At 39.3% G+C, this 22,422-nt stretch overlaps 1 protein-coding gene across 1 annotated transcript; it reads right to left on the minus strand.

The window, feature by feature from the left end:
* Positions 1 to 1,164: 1,164 nt before the first annotated feature.
* Positions 1,165 to 17,586, minus strand: slc10a2 (solute carrier family 10 member 2). Its single transcript, XM_033022119.1, has 6 exons — positions 17,189 to 17,586; positions 13,247 to 13,365; positions 13,065 to 13,153; positions 10,920 to 11,095; positions 2,960 to 3,117; positions 1,165 to 1,469 (listed from the first exon to the last, which is right to left on the minus strand). Exons 1-6 carry the CDS (start codon positions 17,584 to 17,586, stop codon positions 1,228 to 1,230), a joined length of 1,182 nt encoding a protein of 393 aa, XP_032878010.1. The 3' UTR covers positions 1,165 to 1,227.
* Between the last annotated feature and the right edge of the window lie 4,836 nt (positions 17,587 to 22,422).

Consider the following 22,422-nt stretch of genomic DNA (forward strand, 5'->3'; position numbering starts at 1 on the left):
GACATCTACAGCAAAAACACAATACAAAATGAACCATAATTTACTTTACACCACAATGTTTTTTGTTTGATTTAGTTACTGTACAATATTTCACACAGTACAAAAATGAACCATAATTTACTTTCCACCACAAATATTTTAGTTTGATTTAGTTACTGTACAGTATTTCACACAGTACAAATTATGGTCCATATTTCACACAGTACAAAATGGACCTTAATTTACTTTCCACCACAACTATTCTAGTTTGATTTAGTTACTGTACAGTATTTCATATTTAATTATTAATCCTTGCATTTAACTACAAGAGTATGGTGCATGTTAACTGATACTCTCCACACTGTTGAACTTCTTGGAAAAGGCTACCATTACCCGGCAGTGAGCAGTCATGGTTCAGGACTGGTGTAAAGATAGTTCTTGCATCGGAGACCTTATCTGTTAAGTGTAAGACTAGCTATGTCAGTTATCCTGTCATTAGCAGCTTTTTACACAACACATAATTCTTTCCTTCTACTCACTTCCTACATTTATAGTTCAAGAATTGATTACTTAATATCAAAGTTGAAACATAGACTTTGTGATTTTTGGTTTCCCTCATTGTGCTGTTTCTTATTCTCCCCTTTGGTCAAATGTTGCTGTTAGCTTTAATATCAAGAGAAGTTGTTGATTTTTCCAAATAGGTTTGGTCTGTGGACAGCAAGATCATAATATTTTGTATTCCAGTAATTATGCATACTTATGCTTTTATATATATAACAAAATGCAAAGAGGACAGTGGTAATTTATTCTTCCCGTCTTTATTCCTTTCTCCAATTTCACAGTTTTACATTATAACTTTTATAACATTTAGATGCTTGTGAAGAAATCAAATAGAATTAGGATGACTGAGCAGGAGATGAGAATGGGCGATGCTTGTGGAACCTCATTCCATTACATGGGGCCATCATTTCAGAGCCATTTCCATAAGTTATTTCATTTTCCATCATTCTTGGATATAGGAATAGCAAGGGATAAACTTGAAGGAGGAAATTGGAGTTAACTATCAATCTTAAGGATGTGCAGATTGTTCTTTCTAAAAGTATTCTCTGCATTAGTATCTGTAAGTAATCTCTGCATTAGTATCTGTAAGTAATCTCTGCATTAGTATCTGTAAGTAATCTCTGCATTAGTATCTGTAATGACCATGGCAATAAGTGTGTTATCAAATGTACACATCAAGCAAAATCCCTACAGGTTGGTACCTGTGTCCAAGACTTCTCTTGGTGACTTTTCTTCTGCAGGGAGCCCTCTCTTCAAGAAGCCATTTTTAAATTTATCTTCTATGTGGGAGGCCCCAATGGGTATTTTTTCATCTGTTTGAAATCCTCCGTTTGTAAAAGCAGAGGACGTGACTGTGCTTTCTTCATCTTTATCTTGTCCATCAGAGTCACCTCTAGATCTCCTGCCATACCACTTGTAGAATTGATAAGCTGAGTGGAATATATAACATGTTAAAAATTTCACTTCTGAAATTGTGAAAATGGGCAATACTGTAATTAGTTTCTTCTGACTACAAACCACATTTAATGAAGCAAACTATGCCAAGGCTCAAGCCATCATCAAGCAGGATTAGAAGTGAAATCAAAGAAGAAATGATTGTTTTAAATCTGAAATGTTAACTCTCTCTTTCACGATGCTGCGTAACCTGTTGAGTGTTTTGATTTTTTTTCAAATTTTATTTCAAATTTTCGGTGTTATGCTTTCAAATGTTCAGCATAGTCTGAATTGTATTTTACGGATGGTCTTAATGGAGATGGAAGCCAAAGAAGTTTGACAAAATTCCTGCAGAAAGGGCCAGATAGTGACGTGTGAAATGTTTGAGGATGCATTAACGGCAGGTGCAAATGGACTGTGAGGTTTCAGGTAGTGGACAGGCTATAAATAGAATTTCATTTAAGACATGGCGGTACTGAGATCCAGTATAGATGAGCAAAGGAACTGAAACCTATCTCCAATGGGAGTGGACCATTAGGAGGGATAAGCAAACAGGCACAGGTTCAGTGGAGCTTGATTTGGGTGTTATATTTCTGAACAATAATGGATCTGGGTGTGGGCGAGGTTACGGGAATGCTTTGCTAGGCAGAGATTCTTGCTGCTTTACCTCCTATTTATCAGTGTTGAGTTAAATAGCATACTCCAGTGCTTATACATACTTCATTCATTTAATTACTAAATTCAGGATCCAGCGATTTTCCCAGATCTAAAGTATTTTTATTTCCCTTTTCCAGTGTGCTCACACCCAGACCAATAACCAGCAATTTAGTTTAGTTTAGAGATACAGCATGGAACAGGGCCCTCGAGTCCATGCTGACCATCAAAATGCCTGTTCACACTATTTCTATGTTATCCCACTTTTGCATCCACTCCCTACGCACTGGGGACAATGTACAGAGGCTAATTAACCTACAAACCTGCACGTCTAGGATGTGGGAGGAGATATATCTAATGTCATTTTCTATTTCTCCAGAGTAACTTGTATCACATTTACATTCCCGGTTTTGTGTTTTAACCCAGGTCCCCATGTGAATAATAATGTTACACCCATGAAGTCTCAGATTTACTAAGATTTATCATTCATATATAAGTCGGAGAGATCAGTTTCCCTTCTACTGCTTCTGATGTGTTTGTTTCATTATAAGCATAGGATTAGATGTAAATTGTAAATTGCACGTGACTATAATCTACAAACCCTTGCTGCACTACATGCAGTTGGTATATTTTCTAAATCTTTAATGTCAAATCTCTTATTCTTTTCCCACTCGCTCCCTTCATATATAATGTAAATAATCTCATCTTCTCAATGCAATGGCCTCACTAGCCTGTGTTATCTCTAGTGCCACTTGTGATCACCTGTCCCCAACTAGTTTTAACTCTTGTCAATAGTCGGCATGAAGCCAAAGAAAAAAGTAAAAAAACTTACCTCCAACCATTATAACTGCAAACGATATTTGAAACACACTGTAGATAAGTGGAAAGGTGAACATGAGTACAAGCTGATCGGGTGTAAAAGAGAGCTGGACTATGGTTGTGCAGAGCTGAGTATTCTGCGCACCGGTTTCCAAAGCTACAGTACGACATCTGCAAGATAGGAACAAAATTAAATTAAAGATTCTAGGTCAATGATGCACTACATTGCATGGTCTTTTTATGTCATTGGGAAATGTGTTGGGGTACTACACAGAGTTAGGTAATCACAAGTTATTGTTGGATTCTTTTAGGAAGATAGATTTTCAGTTCAAACGTTTTTGTAAAAGTGGAGAGGGAGGGGAGGGGGTGGTATGAGGGGTAGAGATGCGGTAGAGAGTGGGAAACCTACCAAATGCAGAAACATTTAGAACAAGTGGCATTGGTTTAGGGTAAGAAGTAAAATGTATAGAGGGTATTTGAGGAAGACTGTTTTCACCCAGAGAGCGGTTGGAATCTGGAGCGTATTATCTGAGAGTGAATGGACTTAAAACTCTCACAACATTTAAGTAACTAATTGCATATGTACTTGAATTGCCAAATAGAAGGCTATTGGACCAAGTGCTGGTAAATGGGATTCGTACAGATGGGGGGTACATGATGGTCAACATGGACACGCTGGTTAAAGTGCTTGGTTGTGTGATTTATGTTTTCTATGACGGGATATATTTTAAAAATCACTTTATTGAATATAAATTAAAAGCAAATGGGAACTATATACTGATTTCCACGCACTACCTAAAGCTTACACGAGTGTTGCAATAGTAACAGGTGACTAGTGCTGTAATTACATATTGCATCAAAATACAAACCACTAAATGAGATTGATTACTGGACTGATAGTAGTTGTAGTGTGAATTGGTAATTTATAAGCATCCTAATCAGATGAAACGGTGTGACCTCAGTACTGTGCAATATTACATCCACTGAAGAATTGAGAGAAATTCATCATTGAACGCCATCTAAAAACCCTTCAATTTCTGGTTTATGTTTTTGGGTTTGGCTTTGATAGTGGAATCTGTTATTAATTCACATTTTATCTCATGAAATAAAAACGGAATTATTAGAAATAAGAATCTGGAAGTTTAAAAAAAATCAACATATTGAATCCATGCCTTCAGAATTAATAGATGATCCAAGTCATGGTCGTAAATCTTTAAAAATATATGAGCTGCTAAACATATTGCTCGGAGCAACAAAAGGGGAAGAAGGAGGAGATACGTGTATCAAAAGCAACTGTAAAGAGATGTTTGCTGGGTGTCGATGATCAAATAATGACCGTGTTTAGAAACACCTGTACTTCCAAAAGTTTAATGATGAACTTTTGCTCAAAATGTTCATGGCTAAACTAAGTGTTCTTGGAATTTGTAGTAAGCTTTGGGTAAGCTGGGCTTGGTGGTGCTGAAAACACCCGGCTTGAGATCTAACTATTCCTTTGGTTTATGTTTCATTCGCAAGAAGAAGAAGACTCTGTAAATTGAATTTAAACCTCCACCATCTTTGGAAGAAGAACAACCACGACCTGGCTTCCAAAGTAACAAAACACTTAGTTGGTATTAATTCATAGATTTCAAGATCACATATGTCATATCCTGATCTTTCAATAAACAAGAAGCAATCTTGTGACTAGGGTCTCATCAGATCGAAATAAATGGAAGTTAAGGCACTATCACTGCCATCTCTTAAATTGATGCTAATATAAATGGTTAAAAGTATGTTTTTGCCAAACACAATCAATTGGCAGGCATAATTTTCACAACTTATCAGTACCATTGCCATGTCACGGCCGCAGGGAGATAACAACCAAGCGGAGGGCGCCACAGCCCCCCTCCTGTATTGATAGCAGTCCTGAACATTACTGAGATAAGAAAGGGTTCAGCCGTAGACACATTACGAAGGAAGTTCCGCATAATCAGCTGAACCCAAGGTCGCCTACGTCAAACTATGGCACCTTCTGCATTCCTGTTGTGACTACTAGAGAGTAAACAAAGGGAAACTTAGACACACTGCTAACCTAACAAACCTAATACCTATTACCTCCAAACCTAAACCAACCATAAAGCCTATCAATAATACCATCAGGATGGGTCTGCTTAATGTTAGGTCTCTTAATAACAAATCATTTTTAGTCAACGAATTTATTACCACCTCTAAACTGGATTTTATGTTTTTAACTGAAACATGGCTAGAACAAAATAACAGTGCAACCATTCTGATCGAGACAGCTCCTCCAAACTATAACTTTTTTGATGTATGTAGATCTGGAAAAAGAGGTGGAGGGGTTGCTGCTATATTTAAAAATGTATTTCAGGGGAAACAGATGTCACTTGGTGATTTTCCATCATTCGAATACCTTTGTGCTGTATTGAAATGTTCCCCCAGAGTTCTATTAATTATTTACAGGCCTCCTAAATATTATGCTAATTTTTTCGATGACTTTACAGAATTATTGTCTAGCATCTCCACTGACTTTGACTGTCTAGTTATAACTGGTGATTTTAATTTTCATACTGATGATTTGAATGACAAGGGTGCAAAAGAATGTTTTACTATTTTAGACACATTTGACCTGTCTCAACATGTGAAAGAGGCTACTCATTGTAAGGGGCACACCCTGGACCTGATTATCACAAAGGGTCTCAATGTTTCTGATATTTTCGTGACTGATCCTTCATTGTCTGACCACTTCTGTGTTTTCTTTAATATATCTTTTATTCCCGACATACAGACAAAATCAAATACTGTCAAAAAACGGTATATAAATGAACATTCTAATGTACTCTTTAAAAATGCCATCTCCTTCTTACCACCTCTAAACCCATGTTCTGCTGATGATCTTGTAGATAACTTTAACTCCAAAATTGTGAAAGTTATAGATGTCATTGCACCTGTTATGGTTAAAACGATTTCTGGTAAGCAAAAGGCACCCTGGAGAAAAGCTGCTTTTGTAACAGCCCAGAAAAGAGAATGCCGGAAAGCTGAGCGCATCTGGCGGAAAACAAAACTTCATATTCACCATGACATCTATAAAGAGAGCCTCCGTGCCTACAATTTAGACTTAAAAAGTGCTAGAGAAACATTTTTCTCCAATATCATTAACAACAACACTAATAAGGCAAAAACCCTATTTGCAACTGTTGACAGACTGACCAACCCCCCACACAATTACCACCTGAACTCCATTCCACGCAGAAATGCAATGAGTTTGCATTATTCTATACAGATAAAATTGAAGGCATCAGACGTGCCATCAATATCACCGCTTCAAACAAAAATGTTGGATCACCACCCTGTTTAGGCAAAGGTAACGTGGCAATGATGACATGCTTTAATGTCATAGACTCTAAAACTCTTGTGGAAACGGTGACACAACTAAGGCCATCCCCCTGCTGCCTTGATGCTTTACCTACCAACTTCTTTAAGAATGTTTTTGACTGCCTAGCAATAGACATACTGCAAATAGTTAACAGCTCTCTTCAATCAGGCAATTTCCCAAAAGCCTTGAAAACTGCAGTTATTAAACCTCTTTTAAAAAAGCGGAGCCTAGATGCCTCTATTATTAACAACTATAGACCAATTTCAAACCTATCTTTCATAAGTAAAATCATTGAGAAAGTTGTCCTCCAGCAACATAATCACTTCCTGGCTTCAACTGGCTGCTACGACAACTTCCAGTCAGGATTTCGACCTCTTCATAGCACCGAGACCGCTCTTATTAAAGTTGTAAACGACATCCGTCTTAACACAGACTCTGGCAAAGTTTCAATATTAATGCTATTAGACCTCAGTGCTGCATTCGACACTGTTGATCACTCAATACTTTTGGACAGGTTGGAAAAATGGGTGGGGCTCTCAGGCACAGTCTTAAGTTGGTTCAGGTCATATTTACAAGATAGGAACTATTTTGTTTCCATTGGCGACTTTGTATCAGAACCAACCAACGTGACGTGTGGAGTACCGCAAGGTTCGATCTTAGGGCCCTCTTTATTCAACATCTACATGCTCCCACTAGGGCAAATCATGCGAAATAATAATATTGACCACCACTGCTATGCCGATGACACTCAAATCTATGTAGCGCTATCACCAAATGACTATCGCCCCATAGATCTGTTGTGCCAGTGCATTGAGCAAGTCAAAGACTGGATGTGCCAAAATTTTCTCCAACTAAATAAGGACAAAACAGAGATAATTGTTTTTGGTGCTAAAAAAGAAAGGCTTAAAGTAACCCAACACCTTCACTCTCTGTCCCTGAAAACTTCAAACAAAGCCAGAAATCTTGGGGTCATTATGGATTCAGATTTAAATTTTGACAGTCACATCAAATCAGTAACAAAATCGGCCTACTATCACCTCAAAAACATAGCAAGATTAAGAGGACTCATGTCAGCTCAAGACTTAGAAAAACTTGTACATGCCTTTATTAATAGTAGGCTAGATTATTGTAACGGTCTCCTTGCAGGTCTTCCAAAAAAAAACTGTCAGGCAGCTACAGCTTGTTCAGAACGCTGTTGCTAGAGTTCTAACAAAGACCAAAAAATTTGAGCATATTACACCAATTCTTAAATCCTTACATTGGCTCCCTGTATGTCAGAGAATTGATTTTAAAATCCTGCTGCTCACCTATAAATCACTACATGGTTTAGGGCCAAAGTATATCACTGACATGCTTCCACTATATAAGCCTTCTAGACCGCTAAGATCTTCTGAAACCAATCTGCTAGTGATTCCCAGAGTAAATACAAAACATGGGAAAGCAGGATTTAGTTACTATGCAACAAATAGCTGGAATAAACTTCCTGAAGATTTAAGACTTGCCTCAACTTTGACCACTTTTAAAACAAGACTGAAAACTTTTATGTTTACTTTAGCTTTCAGCTAAGTCTTAACTACATTGCACTTTTAACTTTTGCACTTTTTATAATGCATTTTTAATTTTGCTTTTCTTTTCTTTTAGTTCTTCTATTTTATTTCATTTTATTATTTCATTTATTGTATGACATGTTTTTATGTGAAGCACTTTGAGTCTGCCTCGTGTATGAAATGTGCTATATAAATAAAGTTGCCTTGCCTTGAACATGTGGACAGGACAATGTAAAATGAAATTCAATGCAGATGAGCATAGCAGAAATTATTGACACGTGAAGTAAAATAGACAATCTCATCAGATTCTTCAAGTTAAAATTTGAGAGAAGGAATAAGAAACATTGTAGTCCGAATGTATTACTATTAGTTTCAACCTACTTAATTCTATTCAAATTCTACTCAAAAGCAAATAAATATTTTCAAGAAATTTCCAGGCAAATTACCTGAGACAAAATCTGGACTCAATTAAGAAACAGGTGGACGATGTACAGAATGAATTGTAGCATATTTCTTAAACATAAATTATTCTTATAATCTGTAAATTAGGTAATTTGTAATCTGTAAATTGGCGCAGAGGGAGAACAAGGAGGGAAGAGACAGAGACTTTAAGACTTTTGCCTTCCATCACAGTGAGGAGGTGCCTGGTGAACTCACTGTGGTGGATGTTAAATTTGTGTTTATTGTGTGTTTTTGATATTTATTATTATACTAGACCAACTACAGACCCATTGGGTCTGTTCCCCCAACGTGCGGTTGTGGGGGGGGAGGCAGCATGCAGCGTCACACACACTAACTATCCCCCCGCACTCACGCTAATTACCCCCCTTGATATTATATTAATATTATTAATTTGCTCCTTTTACCCCATAACCACCCTATCTACTGACGCATAGTCCCCAACAGTCACATCTAGAGAGGGGGGGGGGGGGCGGGGGTAGAGAGTGAGGGCAGAGAGAGAAGGGGCAGAGACAGAGAGAGAGGGGAGGAGAGAGGGTGAGAGTGAGGGGGAGAGAGAGGGGGTGCTGAGAGGGGGTGAGGGGGAGAGGTGGGGAGCGGGGAGGAGGGGGGAGGGTGGAGGAAAGAGGGTAGGGGGTGTGGAGGGGAGGGAGGGTATGGAGGGGATGGAGGGGAGGAGGGGAGAGAGAGGGGGAGAGGAGAGGAGAGGGGGGAGGAGGGAGGGGGGGGGGAGAGAGAGAGAACCCAAACCCCCCAAACAACCATTTGCAGGCAGTGCTTTTTTCCTTCAAACTAACCATAACCATATTTTCATTTTCAAACCAAATTAAGGGTACTTACTCACAGCTGTATAGACATTTGTTCAGTCATTCAGAGCTCAGACCTCCATGTTGTAGAGACTGATTGGGGCACACCACTTCCTGGTTTTATAGTCCCTCCCCCATCCCACCAGCAGGAGCAGCAGAGAGAATGGGGAATTTTGTAAAATCATTAATATCTCTGTCATATTTAATCGACGGGAAAAATCCTCGGCACACATGCGGTGGAGGGGGGTTCTGAGCGAGGTGGCCAAAAATAATGGCCGTAGGTGGCGGCGTTCTCTCGGAAATCGCAGCACAGATCGCCAAAACCGGTTAAGAACAGAGTTTTAGTAATATAGATGTATGACTGCAAACATTTTGTTCAGACCAAAAGGTCTGAATGACAATAAAGGATAATTCAATTCAATTATATGTGTGACCGACAGAGGCTTGAATGAAATCATCGATAGGATTTGTATACAGCTCGGACAAAAAGAATATAAAGAAAAGGGTGAACGGTTATCAATGGACAATGTGGACTCTAGTGGGCCGAAGGGCTTGTTTCCATGTTGTATCTTTCAATCAACCAATCAATTAGAGGGAAATGGTAGGCAAATGCTGGGAAACATTATTTGTATTGTGCAGTTGTATAGGGCTCTGGTGAGACCACATCTGGAGTATTGTGTACAGTTTTGGTCTCCTAATTTGAGGAAGGACATCCTTGTGATTGAGGCAGGTTGACGAGATTGATCCCTGGGATGGTGGGACTGTCATATGAGGCAAGATTGAAAAGACTAGGCTTGTATTCACTGGTGTTTAGAAGGATGAGAGGGTATCTTATAGAAACATATAAAATTATAAAGGGACTGGACAAGCTAGATGCAGGAAAAATGTTCCCAATGTTGGCCGAGTCTAGAACCAGGGGCCACCGTCTTAGAATAAAGGGGAGGTCATTTAAGACTGAGGTGAGAAAAAACGTTTTCACCCAGAGAGTTCTGAATTTATGGAATTCCCTGCCACAGAGGGCAGTGGAGGCCAAATCACTGGATGGATTTAAGAGAGAGTTGGATAGAGCTCTAGGGGCTAGTGGAGTCAAGGGATATGGGGAGAAAGCAGGCACGGGTTATTGATAGGGGACGATCAGCCATGATCACACTGAATGGCGGTGCTGGCTCGAAGGGCCAAATGGCCTCCTCCTGCACCTATTTTCTATGTTTCTATGGAATCAAAATTAAAATGAGATAAAGGGAACATACTTGACAAGAAAAGGTTTGGACCTTCTGTATCTTTCCTATATCCATTTTCATTTCTTTTGGTTTAATGTCAAGCCAGATATGACAATCATCCAATTTTGAAAAGTGAACAATCAATTCCTAAATATTCTAACTTCAAAACAAGTAGTTCTACGAGGTAGGAGTTAGCTGCATCAAATCTGACACTAATGTTTTTTATCTTTACAGATTATTTTATTTTGTTAGATTATCCCCCAGCATTATTTATTCGTATCATGCTGCTTTAATGTCTCTTATGCATCTGCTAATTATTCTTCCGAAATAATTATTGCAGCCACCATTCCTGTCTACAAGTCCATGTGATATCTTGGCCTACTCCTTACTTGGTGATATGATTGTTTTTCTACTACTTTTCAACTCTGTTAAAGAATATGTCACAAATATCAATTGCTTGTTCTCAATGCAGATTCTTCCAGATCGTTTTGTTTTTGTCTCTCCTAGAGATGGCTTGTGAATGATCAGCATGCAATGTTTGATCAATAATCTTACAAAGTTTTAGTACCTAAACCAAGGCAGACCAGCAACTCGAGCCAAAACAAATCCTAGGGAATAACCAATAGCTGGAAAGACCGTTCCAATGATCCACAAAGAAGAAGATGTTGCCCAGGATCCTTTGTACAGCAAGGCACCAGTAACAGCTATGCCGACTATGAGTATTGCGCCAGTAATGGAACCAATCTAGGAGAATAGATTATTTTTAAATTAGAAGACTAAAGCAGAAAAATATACACATTTAAAAATATGAGCAATGAATTTCCAAATGCTCCATCACATTGAGATTAGGAGGTATGGGGGATAGGAGAGGGAAATGCTATAAAATATCATTCAAATGCAAACTATCTTACTTTGAAAAAATGATAGTTAACATGGAATCCAATGGTTGACATTTTCTTAAATTGTCATGTAAGCAATTTTTAATGATAATATAAAGGATTATTGATGTTTTATATTGATAACTAATAATCCGTAAAAATGTGCATCATTGTTCTTAATTAGAAGCCCCTCCTAGAAGTTTTCAAATAAACGGTAACAGAACAAAAGTAATAATACAAATAATTATCTGATGTATTGACTTGGGAGAAATTGTCTGCCAAAAGCATATTGGTAATTTGGACATGCAGTTCCTTCTTAAACATTTTGTCTACCTTTGGTAGTTTGGACAAGTGTTTCATGCCCCTAAACCATGTGTGCCTGAACTTTTGAACTGCGAATAATAAAAGTTGGATTATTAGCCTATACAGTATTTGACAACATTACAAAACTTTGGTTGAAAATACTTGGAACACAGGTCAATGTTTCACTGGTTCAATCCTCCAAATTTCATGCTCGTCTCTGGTTTTCCAGATTTGATCCAGTAACTTTTTACTTTTTGTGCAATTGTCGAAATATAGGGTAAGACTTTGCCTTGAAAATAAGTGTGTGATTGATACTTGATGCAACTAGTTTAGGTTAGTTTATTGTCACATGTACCGAGATACAGTAAAAAGCTTTTGTTGTGTGCTAACCAGTCAGCAGAAAGACACTACATGATTACAATCGATCCATTTACAGTATAGATATATGATAAGGGATATATGATAAGATACATGATAATTAAAGTGCAGGGAGCCAACACCTTGTGAGGAAGGGAAGGATGCTGTGCTTTTCACATTAACTTTGATCAATGATGGGCAGAGCCCAAAGTAAACAATTTTAGTCTTGAAAGACTAGTTTTAGTTATTTCACATGCATTACACCAGAAAATCCTCCCTCTATAACTTCATGGCAAGAAATCTCATCATGTACATATCAATAATTAAAATATTTTGGTTTTGCAAATAGAATGATGTGACATAATGCAATATTGTGGGGCAGAATAATTTAACAAATTGATCTCAGTTTTCTATTGTAATTGGCAGAAAATTGAAATAAATACAGTGAATGATAGTTTATTCTGTTTCTCTGTTCTTTACATTGGGAGAATCCCCACAAAATGACTGAACATAAGAAGATATGTATACATAGATGGAAGATTAAAAGGAAGTTAATATCATCAAAGACCCATACCATCCTGACCACGCTCTCAGCTTGCTGATGTTACTGGGACGTAGGTACAGGAGCCTGAGAACCATGACATCCAGGTACAAGAACAGCTTCTTCCCACCAAACAGGCTCTTAAAGTGCACTGCACAACCCTACCTCAGCAACGATCTACTGTGGGCTTTGTTTTGGTTGTACTATCCACTTTGGTTTGCATTTTTATGATCTGGTTACCTAATATTACCAATAAATTATTGTATTAGTAACTGTTGTGTATTTGGTTGCTTTGTTGTTACATTATTGACCCTGTGAAGCTGCAGCAAATAAGAATTTAATTGTTCCTGGTGCATATGACATTCAAGCACACTTGATAAGGCCCTTGGAGCCAAGAAGCCTAATCTGTTCCTAAATGCCCTCGGCACCTAGAGTGGCCATATTCCTAATTATTTTCTGCAGCTTTGGCAAAGCATTGGTCGAAATTCTGAACAAAACCACATCCATGTTTACATTGGTTCTCGAACTGAAATAGTTTGCTCCGTTCACTCACAGCTAAATAAGTATTAGAAACACCACATCGATTCAACACTCTCTTCAATGTTTTAAAAGGTATTTGTTTAATAGTGCTTACCTTCAATATTATTTTGGCCTTTTTTGGCCACTTGTAGTTCACATAAATTCCAACAGCAACAGGGATTAGGAGACTTGCCAGGGTAATACCTGAAGTACATAATATGCAGCTTTATTCAGTTCCCATAACTGAACATGTTACCATATAAACTTCAAACTTGACAACTACAGTGCAACTCATACCTATGCTGTCATAAGGGATCTGGATGATATCCGAGTCTACCCAAGTTCTCGTGTAAAGGAAGAGGCAAAGAGGCATCATTCCCATCCCCAGCACTGTGGAGCATGTGGTCATGCTTATGCTGAAAGAAAATTATTTTCAAATAAATATAGAAAGGAATATTGCACAGTAAAATAAATTCTTATGGCTTAAAAAGTAGCATATGATCAAAACGGTGCAATTTATTTTATTTGGATGGAATTGCTAACCTTGTTTAATAAGGTAAGTGCAGCTAAATTGTTTATTTATTTCATTTAGTTTCTCTTTAGCCTCACTTTTAAATTATTTTTAAATAATTGAAGGTATTTAAGTACATTTATTTATATAGCTGATTTGATAAAATAATTCTTATTATATTTAGAATTATGTAAATTTATTTGATCATTACATTTTTCTGATTAAAAACAGTTAAATAGGTCTGTGAGACTGGCGAGCTGTTAAAAGATTGCCTTTTTTTTTGGCGAAACGCTGGCATTTATGGCATGATGCTGGCCACAGGATGTCCTTGGAATCAAGACTTCCAGGTGGATTTATCCCATGGAGCGGCAAACGTAAGCTTATGAGCGCAGTGACAGACTATATGAAGTACAATCCAGCTTATCAAAAGGAGTCAGGCTTGCATATGGCATTTATGGCATATTGCAGCAATAAAATTAACGTATAATTGCATCTATTATTAAGCATTTTAATTGTTGGCGATACATTAAATGATTGAGATACTCTTTAATCATTGCCATTTCAGTAATTGGTGACTTTGTAACACTTTATAAGCTTTTTGATTTTATTTGTAGATTATAAAACATTTTGCAAATTTTCTCCATCACAAAAAAACGATATCACCCCTATTGTATATGTCCTATGAATTGGTCACTGATTTAAAATAATATTTCTTTCATTACGGTATCAAATATTTGTTCAGTTGTACTGACAATGGAAAGTCCCTAGTGGCTGATGGGATTTATCCTAGATTATTGAGTGGAAATTGTTGAGACCTTCTTGAGGATTTTGTATCCTTTTATCCACAGATGAGAGGTAGCTGAGGAATGGAGAATAGCCAATGTTGTTCCTCTGCTCAAGAAGGATAATTGGGACAAGCAAGAAATGACTGGCCGATGGGCCTCATGTCTATGGCAGTAGATTCTTAGGGATAAGATCTACTCTCATCCAGAAAAGCAGGGACTAATTAGGAATAGTCAGCATGGCATTGTGCAGGGAAAATGATGTTGTACAGAACTTGAGTATTTTGTGGTGGTAACAAAGATGAATCATGAGGGTAGATGTTGTCTACATCTACTTTAGTAGAGCTTTAGATGCAGTATTTCATTGGAGGCTGATTCAGAAGATGATGACGCGTGGAATCCATGGAAACTTGATAGATTGGCTTGGTCTAGATGGCAGAGAGTAGTGGTGAAGAGGTTTATTCTGAGAGCTCTGTGATCAGTGGTGTTCCGCAAAGATCAATGCTGAGACTGCTTTTATTTGTAATGCCTATAAATTATTTGGATGTAAACATAGGCCGGCTGCTTCGTAAATTTGTAGAAGAATAGGTGGAGCTGTGGATAGAGGGGGCGGTAGTCAAAGGATTTGCAAGGGCATAGATCAGTTGAGAATGCAGAAAGAACAATGGCAGATGGAGTTTAATCCAGACAAGTGTGAGGTGTTGTGGTTTGGTGATCAAATGTAAGATGAAAATATGCAATAAATGAGCATTGAGGTTCTTAAAGCACTAGTCCATAGCTCCCTGGAAGTGGACAGGTAGTTTGGATAAAGGGCAGATGGCATACGTTCCTTTGTCTGCTGGGGCATGGAGTATAACAGTTGGGAGGTGATGTTGCAGCTGTGTAAAGCATTGGTTTGGCCACATTTAGGTTGTTGAGCGCAGTTCTGGTTGATGCCTTACATGGAACATCTGGAGGTATTGGAAGGTGCAGAAGAGGTACACCAGGATATTGCTTGCATTCGCTATAAGGCAAGATTGGACTTTTTTGGATTGCTTTTCCTGGATTTCAGATGCTAGGGGTGACGTGATTGAACCAAATAAAATTATGAGAGGCATAAAGGGTAGATAGTCAGAGCCTTTATCCTAAGGTTGAAATTTCTAATACTCTAGGGCATAACTTCAAGGTGAGAGGTTGAAAGATTAAAGGATGTAAAAATTGAGATAAGGCAATAGCTTAGCAATGGAATGAAAGTCGTAAGTACATTCATAAGAATGTAGAATGCAGTGGCCCCAAAATCATGGATGTGGAATCTACTGGGAGAGTTTTTGAGAGGAAATAAAGCTTTAAAGAGATATTTAATGGTAAGAATCTGTTAGAAAAAATTAAGGGCTACCTTTGTAACTTGCTTCCTCAACAAAAAAAATAGAATGATTGCTCATAAAAACCCTACCATTTTAATGATTGTCCAATCTACAATCTCATGTTTAGATTTAGAAAATTGAGACTCTATTCCAAGTCACTGCCATGGTTAGCTGAATGGAAAGCACTGGCTGATCACAAGAACACAGGAAATTAGGAGCAGAAGTAGGTTGCTCAGTCCCTCGAGCCTGTCCCAGCTTTCAAAATGATAGTGGCTGATTCACGTTGACCATAACTCCTCTTCTCAGCCAGTTCCTTGTGACCTTCAATTCAATTGATCTTTCAAGTCGTTTTCTATTGACCTGGCCTCCAACACCCTCAGGGACAGAGAATTGCAGAGATTTACTACCCTCTGAGAGAAGTGATTTCTAAGCACTTCAATGTTTAGTGACCAGACCTTCATTTTGCAGCTACACCCTCTTGTTTGTGACTCTCCCACTCATGACCGCCATGTCATCCTCCCAGTTCAAGATCATTCAAAAGAAGCTAAGAGCATCCCTACTGTTGACTCATATCCTGTATACACTGCTCTAAAATCTGATGATGTTGATGTCAGATAGGTACGGCCCTAAACCTGGCTATAGATAATCATTAATGCTAACTGGGATTATGCATGAAAGATGGTGAAAGCTGAGAGCATACTAACTCGTATTAATGCCAGAGTGAGTTAGAACCTTTGGCAGAAAACTAAAACAAGGAGGATTCTCATACATTAAAATAAGCTATGGTGATTTTATATTGATGCAACTATGAATTTCATGCAGAAATCACATTACAACCAAAATAATTTATGTTTTACTATCTCAATAAGAATTAAGTATTTTTACATAATCTATGGTATCTTGTTAATTTTAGTAAAATTTGCTGACCCTTCAATGCACCTCATCAATGTTTTAATGCACATCTCCGCTATAAAGATGAGTAATTCATATGATGGACGGGGGTTAATATGGAATAGAATGATTCGGATGCAAGATTATCAACTGCACACAGTCTTTGCACAGACCTTTTTGGATTTCCAGCAATCTTTGTTTGCTTCCAATCAAAATTGGATCATTGTGTACAAGATTCCGTAATTCTGTCTACAGCATTCCTTTTGTGGTCATTATGTATAACTGGCTCATACATATATGGAAAAATGATAGAGTGGACAGACTGATTGGGGTTTCCTGTGTCCATCAGCCTTGTGAATTTGTAGAAAAAGCTGATGAGTTTTATTCCACATGGTAGAAAAGACTGCAATCGATGTAACGGATATTAATTTGCACTATTTTAATCATTACCAAAGGGTAACAAAATCATCAATAGCTTTGGACCTTTTAGGAATTTTGTTCTTATAATGAATCTCTAACCATTTACAATTCCTACTATCTCAGATGCAGTAGACCTTGCATTGTTTAGTTTTAGACCATAAAAAGCAAAATATTTGCTATTATGAAAATGTCTGCATTTGATAAAACATGTGACAATCCAATGGATTACAGAAGCATTGTTAAACTTACAAAATGAACTGGACATAATAAGATCAGAATGAAGTTGGCCTACCTTAAATCCATGTCTCCATCCATCCAGTAGGACATAATGTTTGAACCTGTTCCGCCAGGACAGCATCCCATTATCAACACAGCAACTGCTTGAATAGGGTGAATGTTGAAGGCTGTCGATAGTGCAAAGGCTGTGAGGGGCATTATACCAAACTGACAAAGGAAGCCCACACATATACCCCACGGTCTCTTAATATGGCCCCAGAGTTTCATCGCTTCAACAGTGCAGCCCATCGAAAACATAACCAAAGCCAAGAGGATTGTCAGCACAGAACTTAAAATTAAGCTCATAGACTTGTTAAAGTCGTCAATTGGCATCAGGCAACTTGTGTCGATACAATTGGTGGCATTTTCAGGACAGAATGAATAAGTCATTGCTGGTCTTCTCACAGCCTCCATAGTCACAATTTATCCGGTCTTCGCAGTTTCACAGCACTAGTTGATCCCAATAGTCGATCCTAACCAAATGTAAATTGTTACGAGAGAGAACGGAATGTGGGAGCTGGGAGAAAACCTGTTCATTATATTCTATAGAAAGAGAAAGAAATGAATGTGCATTACCTTTTAATATAGTTAGACAGCAATAATAAAAACACAATAAACACCTACTCATATTTTATTGGTTTGTTCATTGGAAATATAAAGAAAGGGTGTCATCGGTGTAAGGGTGAGATGGTAGTATCAATTCTCTCGATTACCACATTTTAGCTTTCAAAGCTTTGTACACTTAGTTTAGTGAAAGTACTGCAAAGATATTGTAATAAAGACTCTAGAGCCTACAGATCCTGTCATCTGGAGCAAGAAAAAGGAAGAACTCAGCAGATTAGGCAACATCTGGAGGGGGCGCAGTCCTGTGCACGGCTGCCCAGCCAGCAGCTGTCTGTCTCTTCATCTTTTTATTTTTTATTTTAGTTAGTTAAGTGTTTTGTTGGAGGTCTAGACTTTTTTATGTGGGGGGGTGGGGGGGGGGGGGGGGGGGGGGGGGGGGGAAGGGGGAAAGTACCTTTCAGGGTCCCTACCTGGTCGGAGAGGCAGCTATTCTCCGGGCTGCAGCTTCGACCCGTCCTCGCGGCCTACCAGCGGGCCTGGAGTGGCGTTTCCTGTTGGGGACCGCCCAGAACCACGGCTTTCGGCGGCGGAACAGAGCTGGAGCACTATCGCGGAGCGGGCAATGCCTTGCCTGGGTCGCCGCGCTGGAGCTCTGGTGAGTTGAGACCGCCGGGTAAAACATCACGGAGCTGCGGGTCTGTGGAGCGACCAGCTGCGGGCGGCGGCGCTGAACTTAACATCGGGAGTCTGGGATCTCGCGACGAGATCGCCAGTTGTGGAGCTCCAACCGGCGCGGCCTTGTTGGCTTCGGAAGTCGCGGCCTCCAGTGCGGAAGCGGCCGTTCCAGGGTTCCCAAGCCGCTGAGAGGACTCTCCCGACGCCGGAGCAACATCACCCGGCGAGAACGGCCAGGAACATCGGGCCTCCGTAGAGGCAACTGTGGAGGCCTCAATAGGCCTGACTATGGGTGAACTGGGGTTGGGGACTGGACTTTGTGCCTTCCCTCATGGTGGGAGCCATTGTGGGGGGGTAGTTCTATGTGTTTAAGAATCTCATTGGTGTTATGTCTGTATTCTTTTTTTGTGTGCTGTAAAATGGAAAAAAGCATTTCACTTCACTACACCTGGGTGTATGTGAATGTGACTAATAAAATACCTTTGATACCTTTGATCTATGTGGGCAGACGGATGGTCATTTCTGGTTGAGACCCTGCATTAGGATAATATTTTAATACATTAATATAGATTTTTTAACAAATGTGTTCCAGCATAAATTTTCGCTTTTCTACTAATGTCTGCAATACCTGGGGAAATACCAGATATACAGCAGACTATATATTTCAGATTAGATCATAAATGGAGAGAATACATATGAAAATGTGTAACCTGACAGTTAGAATTAAATTTCATTACCTGAGCGTCATATTAACTATTGCTTGAGTCAAAACAATGATATGCCTTGAATATGTAAGGATATACCTTAGATTAGGAATTCATTTTACTGCATTACCTAAAGAATGTGAGCAATAAACACAAGGTGCTGGAATAACTCGATGGGTCAGGCAGCATCTCTGGAGGGAATGGATAAGCACATTTCAGGTCCCAACCCAAAACGTCATCTGACCACTCCATCTATAAACACTGCTTGATCAATAGGATTACCCCAGCACTTTATAATTTCCTCAATTTCCCAGCATCTGCAGTTCCTTGTGACTCCATCTAAACCAAAGGTTCCCAACCTGGGGTAAATTTACCCTCAGGGGGGTACATTTTGACTACCCAGGGGGTAAATTTGTTGATTCTGGGTTTGTACATATTTTTTCTCATTGACTGACTGTGTTTGGCTCTGGTATACCGGTATCCGTTCATCATTAGTTGTTCATAAATAAGTGAAATAACATTGTTATGTGCTATTAAAGTTGCCAGGGGTAAACGGGACGAAAAAGGTTGGGAACCCCTGATCTAAACAATATAGTTCAATTGAGTGAAGTGTTGATTCTGAGCCTGATGCTGACTAGATGAGCCTAGACCAGAAGCTTTTCACTTCTCAGAACAAAGGTGATTTCTTAAAATCATTGATCCTCTAGCATTAGAATGGCAACAGCATAGAAGGTGGCCAACTGGTTCTTCAATTACTGCTGGACCCACTCCCCATTCTTTTCCTGTAGCCTTGTAATTCTTTTCAGGTACTGATTCTCTTTGTTTTTAAAAGCCACAAGTGAATTAGCTTCCCCATCCTGTCAGATAATGCATGCAAGATGCTGGATATTATCTGCCTAAAAAAAATCCTCAAATCATCCATCTTATCTTTACACATAGAACTTAGAACAGTACAGTACAGGAACAGGCCTCCCATCCTACAAAGTCCAAGTCAAACATAATAATAATAATAATAATAATAATAATAATAATAATAATAATAATAATAATAATAATAATAATAATAATAATAATAATAATAATAATAATAATAATAATAATAATAATAATAAGTATTTGTATAGCACATTTAAAAACAACTCACGTTGACCAAAGTGCTTTACATCAGTGTAGGTACTAATTTGATACACACAACGGTAGACAGACCTAACAATACATACATAAACTGTTTACAGCGCTCCCTCAGAGGGGCTCATAAACGCTAGGGAGTAGAAATAAGTTTTGAGCCTTGACTTAAAGGAGTCGATGGTAGGGGAAGTTCTGATGAGGAGCGGGATGCTATTCCACAGTCCAGGTGCTAGAAAAGCAAAAGGGCGGTCATCCCTGAGCTTAAACCTAGACCGCGGGATAGTCAGTAGCCCCAAGTCGGCCGACCTGAGGGACCTGGAGGTAGAATGTTGGGTTGGAAGATTTTTGATATAGGGGGTGGCAAGCCCGTTAAGGGCTTTGTATACGTATAAGAGGAGCTCGAAGTTGATTCTGTACCATACTGGGTGATGTGGTCCCTTTTACGGGTACCCGTCAGAAGTCAGTGCCAGTGTAGGCAGTTGCAGTAGTCAAGGTGGGAGAAGATGAATGCGTGGATGATTTTTTCAATGTCGTCGAATTTGAGGAATTATTTGATTTTAGCTATGGTATGAAGCTGGAATAAACTAGCTTTTACCACAGAGTTGACTTTAATGCGGAGTCAAATATCATGCCAAGGTTTTTGACGTGCGGTTTGACTAAGGAGGTTAGGCTTCCAAGGCTGCTTGTTATCGTTTTGATGGTCAGAGGGGCCAAGTAGGATGACCTCAGACTTGCTCTCGTTAAGTTGGAGGAAGTTCTGAGGCTTCCCTTATACATCAAAGGAGACATGGTGGAGAGAGTCACTGGCTTTAAGTTCCTGGGAATAAACATCTCCCAGGACCTCAAATGGCAAATGAACACCGTCACTCTCGTGAAGAAGTCTCATCAGCGGCTGTATTTCCTGAGGTCTCTACGGAGAGCTAACGTCTCACAGCCGCTGCTGCTGTCCTTCTATCGATGCGCCGTGGAAAGTATCCTCACCTACGGAATCCTGGTGTGGTTTGCCAGCTGTACTGTGGCCGAGAGGAGGGCGCTGCAGGGAATTATAAAAACTGCGCAGCGCATTACAAACGCTAACCTGCCCTCCTTGGATGACATATACAAGGCCCGATGCTTGCGCAGGGCCATAAATATCAAGAAGGACACATCCCACCCTGCCAACCACCTTTTTACTCTGCTACCCTCGGGGAGGCGACTCAGGTCTCTGCAGGCTCGCACCGGTAGACTAAAAATAGTTTATACCCATGTGCGGTAAAAGAGCTTAACTCCAATAGTGAACACTGGGAAGCAAGAAGTAACTTCGAGGAATACCGCTAAATTCTTTTAAACTCTTTTAAAAATGTATCTATTATTTTACTATTAACTGTACATATGTGTATTGGTTGTTGTGTTGTATTTCTTTTAACGGAGGAGAAGTAAATGGAATTTTGTTGCTCAGTTTTGTGCAATGACAATGAACATATTCTATTCTATTCTTCTATTCTATTCTATTCAGTGCATGAGGCTGTTTAAATTAGACCGGTTGTTGGGTTCAGGGGGAGATAGAGCTGTGTATCATCTGCATAGCATTGGAAAGAAATGCCATGCCTTTGAATGAGTTGGCCGAGGCGGGGCATGTAGAGAGAGAAGAGAATGGGGCCTAGGATGGTGCTTGTGGAACCCCGCAGAAAAGGCTAGCTGGAAAATAGAAAGAATTGCATATGTTAGTAGAGAAACTCCTATTTTTAGGTAGGAAACGAACCAGCTCAGGTCAGCGCCATCAACACCAACCCCGTACCGGAGACGGTCAATTAGGATGGTGTGGTCCACTGTATCAAACGCTGCGCTGAGGTCGAGAAGGAGCAGGATTGCACAGTCGCTGGAGTCGATGGCGAGAAGGAGGTCGTTGTGTACCTTCAACAAGGCAGACTCTGTGCTGTGGGAAGCCCTGAAACCTGATTGAAAACTTTCCAGGATGGAACTTTGGTGTAGATAAGACACTAGTTGGTCTAGAATTACCGTTTCAAGGAATTTTGAGAGGAAAGGCAGTTTGGAAATAGGTCTGTAGTTACTAGGCAAGGTGGGGTCTAGGCTAGGTATTTTCAGGAGGGGCTGAACCACCGCGTGCTTGAAGCAGGTTGGAACAGTGCCAGTGGCCAGAGAAATGTTGATGATAAAGAGGATACTGAAACCGACTATT

Source organism: Amblyraja radiata, chromosome 6 (genome assembly GCF_010909765.2).
Source record: "Amblyraja radiata isolate CabotCenter1 chromosome 6, sAmbRad1.1.pri, whole genome shotgun sequence".
NCBI classification, from domain to species: Eukaryota; Metazoa; Chordata; class Chondrichthyes; order Rajiformes; family Rajidae; genus Amblyraja; species Amblyraja radiata.